The sequence below is a fragment of the Poeciliopsis prolifica genome, unplaced genomic scaffold (genome assembly GCF_027474105.1).
Source record: "Poeciliopsis prolifica strain line A6 unplaced genomic scaffold, Auburn_PproV2 SCAFFOLD159, whole genome shotgun sequence".
Classification (NCBI taxonomy): Eukaryota; Metazoa; Chordata; class Actinopteri; order Cyprinodontiformes; family Poeciliidae; genus Poeciliopsis; species Poeciliopsis prolifica.
The window spans coordinates 12,501-17,500 of NW_026562534.1; the positions used below are offsets into that span (position 1 = coordinate 12,501).

Genomic DNA, 5,000 nt, shown 5'->3' on the forward strand with positions numbered 1-5,000 from the left:
TGAAACATCCTTCACAACAAATAAAGTTAACAGCGTAATTCCAATCAAAGACGTTTACTTTAGATGATATTTCCTGTCTTTAATTACTCTACCTCAGGATGTGATCTGATTTAATTTACATTCTGAGTTAGGTGTCGTACAGTTTGCCTGTAGCCATCAGACTTTTCAACGGCTAACTCTGAGTGTCTTCAATATTTATACTTATATGTTTTTACATATCTATATGTGTTTGGATGTGTACTTAGAGTGGTGGGATTGTGATGTGATGCATTGCAGATTTCACAGATTTCACTCATCAGTTCATAATGAAAATATTATATCACTGTTTACATCCTGATTTGCAGCATCTGGCTTCTTCTGGTGCAGAATTATGATCTCCGTCTCACATCAACAACATAAAAGCTGGATAACATCATACATAACTAATCAGACTCCAGATGCTCTGAAGACAATTAGATATTTGATTTAGCTACACATGTGAAAGTGGGACAAATCAGATTTTCTTTTTGGTGAAAAGATCAGAATTGGTCCAATCAGACCGCTGTGAAAAAAGTTGGATTTGCGTCACATTCGCCTGAACGTCACCGAATCTTTAGCTCCCTTTATAGAATCAAGTTACTTCCAACCAGAAGAAACATGTCGGTAAAGTTAGTTAACTATTTATATCTGAAGGAGGCATGAATAGTTTTGGGATTGAATATTGAGCTTCTAATGTAATGAACATTAAAATAACTTATATTTGTGGTTGAATGTAAAGATTTCCAACATTAAAAGTCAAAATAGTTTATCAGGATTTATTTGACACAGGCCTTCTGGTGGAATAAAGTACTGCTTATCTTTCTGAATAGCAAAAAAGGTGCATTTGTGTAATGGTTGAGGCAAAAATAGTTTTTTCATAGACATCTAAAATGTTTGGATTTTCTACACAGCTTGAGTGAAAAACAGATCAAAACATGAACAGAGAGGAGTCATTGTGGGTTCCCACTTTCTGGAAATCTTTTCAGTATTCCATCCTCAGCTCCCTCGCAGCTCTAATGGGCCACAGCCAAACATGCACACATCGACACAAACAACCAGGGCTTGTTTCACACCTCCAGAAGAAACAGTCCCACTTTGCAGCATACATAGTAATGAAGTGTGTGAATCTCTGCCGTCTTTCCATGCCTTTTATTTCACCCCAACCTCTGCGGTCACATTTACGTACCTTTAACGATCAAGTCGGCGTAGTTGGAAACTCCGGATCCGCCATCAGATCGGATGACGCAGCGGTAGCGGCTGGTGCTCCGCTGCGACGTGTCACCAACGCTCACCGTCGCAGAGAAGCGGCGGTGGTTGACCACCCTGGTCACCATCAGCGCCGTATCTTTTCCGTTCCACTGCTGAAAGATGGGAAATTATACTTGTTGTTGTTGGTGTTCCACTTGTTTTCCATGTTAATGTACGAATATTTACTGGATTTATAGTGCAACTGTTTATATTTGGTAAAATAACTGATGTTCTATCAGTGTTACTCTCCAGCCTGTATGGTTTTACTGAAACAATCCATGAATCTACAGAATATGTACATCATGAAATGAAAACAAAGAATCAATTTTCTGAGGATGTCAACCTGAAAACTAAAAAAAAAAACCACTTTCTGCATGCAATCTGCAGATTAAATCTCTCGACTACAATCCTGACGGACCGTTCAGGAAACGATGCTTTTTCCCCCAACAGACCCTCAGCTGGGAGAGTTAACACTCCCACTTCCACATGACATTACTTTACCCTCCAGTAATCTCCCGGGTTTTATGTTCTACTGTAACAATAATGCAAACTTGCACATGAATGTAGACTGAAATTAATACATTGCCATGATGACATGCAGCATGAACATGTTGACAAACACGCGTGAGAAATGTCAATGGTGCAGAAATGGAATCACTGGTGCAAAACAGAACAAGATTCAGTTTAATCAGTTCACAAAATGGAGCTCAGAGACCTGGAGGTTTAACATGAAACTGATTTTATGTAGTTTTGTGCCAATCTAATGACGAAGAACATTTGAATTAAAAGGGATTAAACTGAGTCAACTTCCAATCTACAACAAGTAAAAGAGCTTGGTTTCTGTAACACGTATAAATTAGTACTGCAGGTTAAGATTAAATTATTAGCCTGTAGAAAACCAGAGTGAATTGGACTGAATTACAACATAGACACGTTGTAACGTGAGGCTGATGATGACTACCGTTTGTTTTTGCTATCAAATTTTCAACATAAAGCAATAAATCTTAAATGTATGTGTGATATATAAAAGAAAAAGGAACACAGTACTTTGCCATTAAATGTGAACAGTTTTAGCAAATAACCAATAAGCTCTATGGCTTCACATGAGAAGTTGAAAAAATAAAAAATATTGAGGGAGACGGAACTAGGTCAGTTATGCTAGCTTGACTTTGACAATCCTACCATGCAGATGTGCTGTAGGATTTGGTTTGTTTGTCATTTTCTCTCCATAAAAGCTACAGCTGGTCTGGCGTTCGGTTCGGCTGGTCTGAGCCTCTTGTTCTCCCTCTTCTGCTGTTAACATTTGACTCTCATGAACACTAAAAATCATCTTCTTGTTTGTTCTGGCTTGTTTTCCTCTCCACTGTTGCTGCGTGCTTGGTATGAAAGTTAACATCACAATGCATACTGTACTGTTTGATAACTAGAATCAATTGGGATATATGTCTGAATTGAAATTGAGACAATATTATGTAGGATATTATAACCCGGTAATGGATGGTACAAACCTGCAGCCAGAGTTTATCATGCTGAGACCATTTCCCTCCAGCAGTGCACTGGAACGTGGCATTTTGTCCCACGTTCACCTCCACATTTTGCAGCCGCAGGAAATGAGGAGCTTTACCTGCAACATCACAACACACAAATTATAGTGACAAGTTCATATGAACAAAATTAATAACGAAACACAAATACACACTTTACGTGTAAATTAATTCCAAGCTGAGATAAAATAAATATGAAAATTGAGAAACTCGCCTGATTTAAATTGTTAAAGTCTCAATTTTAGATCAAACTGTTTGGTTTTAGTCAAATATTTAAATATTTTACTAAGTTTAAATGGACTTAAACAAGTTTCAGGGTTCACATTGAACTCCAACTGGTCACAACCAGAAAAAAACAGTTTAATTCACTTTGACTTTGACCTAAGACACCATTACACTCTTGCGTTTGTGCCGTCCAACCACAATGTGGTCGGATGACTTGCTGCTTCGGCTAAATGATGCTCCAGCATAACTTTTGCTGCACATTGTCTGAAAAAACAAAAACAAAGCATCCTCCTCCTACGACTTCCTGTCGTCTTCTTTGCTGTTTTCAACAGTAATAACATCCGGATGCAGCTGAAAGACCAACTCATCCTAGCACAAAACCTTTCAATTGTTTTTTTTCCATTAAGAGAATTCACTTTAGAAATTTTAATTTGCGTGATTTTATGGTACACAGCTAGTGTTTGTGTAAACAACAGAACTAAAAGACATTTATAATGTAAGAGCCAGCAGGTTATTTTGTAATCAGAAGCGAGTCGTGGCTGTGAGACAGACGAGTGCAGCAGGCTGACATTGGGGTGACTTTGGTCTGGTATTGAGAGCTGCCTGTTACTGGTTAATTTCATTTGACTGTCTGTAGAAGTAGATAAACCCAACCGACTGTGGAGCCATCACTCATTTAATAACAATAATTTGCTTTGGCACTAATGACAAGGACTTACACATGAAGGTTGCTCCTTCAAAGCTTCTGCAATTCATCTTTCTCCATGACATTTCATTATATTGGTGTTTCTGCTTATTTTTGTGCATCATAGTAATTCAGATAAGTTAGGGCAGTTAAAACTACTATAATAAACACTATTGTTTAGTGATGCTTTTATTAACATGAGAGGGAATTTAAGCAGCCAGGGAATAGTAAGTTTGTGATTTTTACAGCACAGAGTTTTGTGGAACAAAATGTTTCTGACAGATTTGAGTGATGAAGACCTGAGTTTGGACCTTCTTCTAGTTCTCTGCAATCTGTCTGCAATCCTCACCGTCTGTGTGTGTGTGTGGGTGCGTGCGTGCGTGCAGGACAGCAATAAAACAGATGATGCTCTGCAGGGCTACAGTTTTGCAGGGTCAACCCCAGTCTCTCTCACTTACGGCAAGGATGAGCGAGAACTCGTATGTCATCGATGGCGATGAAACCTGGGTGGCCTTGGACCGAAACCGCCTCGAATATTACCTGAGAGTCAAAACACAGAAGAGAGAGAGGAAGGAGAAAATAAATAAATTAAAGAAATCCAGATATAAAATTTTTTTCCTTCACAGACTGCTGCGTCTCGACATCGCTGTGAAGAAGCTCATCTGGGAAGCCCAGGGGAATTTTCCACCAAAAGTCAGCAACTATTCCTCTTTTCACTTCATCACTTCTGTCTCTATCCGTATGCCAGCCACATATGCTGTCACTTTTCCGTTTTTCTCCCTTCTTATTTTCTCCTCATCCATCTTCCATCAATCATTGCCCCTCTGTTTTTCCCTCCTCTCTTTTTTTCCCTTTCTGAAGCTGTTGCTTTGTGTTGTTCTTCATTTTTTTACCCACACATGCACTTAAAAAAGACTGAGAGGGTGACATGAAGTCAGCCGGGTGACTGGGAGGCCATGATCTCCTGACCCACCAACATAAACATGAATACACTGTCAAACAGAGCCAGGATACTCTCAATAGTAAGATCGCTTTTTCTCAAACATATTCCACACATTTTCATCAAACGACAAATATTTCTTGTTAAGATAAAACATGAGAATGCTGCCTGCTAGGTTTATTGGCCAATCCTGATTCCACTTTAAATTTAAGCACTGTAAAAACATAAAATTTGACTTTTTATCACAAATTTGACTTTAATCTTCTGAAATAAAAAAAAAAATCTGAATTCTGAGAAAAAAAGTTATGATTGAAGTGAAAAGAAAATATGACTTTCTTGA

At 38.4% G+C, this 5,000-nt stretch overlaps 1 protein-coding gene across 1 annotated transcript in view; it reads right to left on the reverse strand.

The window, feature by feature from the left end:
• Positions 1 to 1,204: 1,204 nt before the first annotated feature.
• Positions 1,205 to 5,000, reverse strand: part of LOC129356170 (receptor-type tyrosine-protein phosphatase T-like) — a gene marked incomplete at its 3' end in the record, with an annotated part of 74,618 nt that continues 70,822 nt past the window's right edge. The window contains exons 5-8 of the mRNA XM_055025771.1: positions 4,618 to 4,684; positions 4,179 to 4,260; positions 2,775 to 2,890; positions 1,205 to 1,379 (exon numbers count right to left, since the gene is read on the reverse strand). Coding sequence (XP_054881746.1) covers positions 1,205 to 1,379; positions 2,775 to 2,890; positions 4,179 to 4,260; positions 4,618 to 4,684 — 440 coding nt within the window. The remainder of the gene's footprint in view (positions 1,380 to 2,774; positions 2,891 to 4,178; positions 4,261 to 4,617; positions 4,685 to 5,000) is intronic.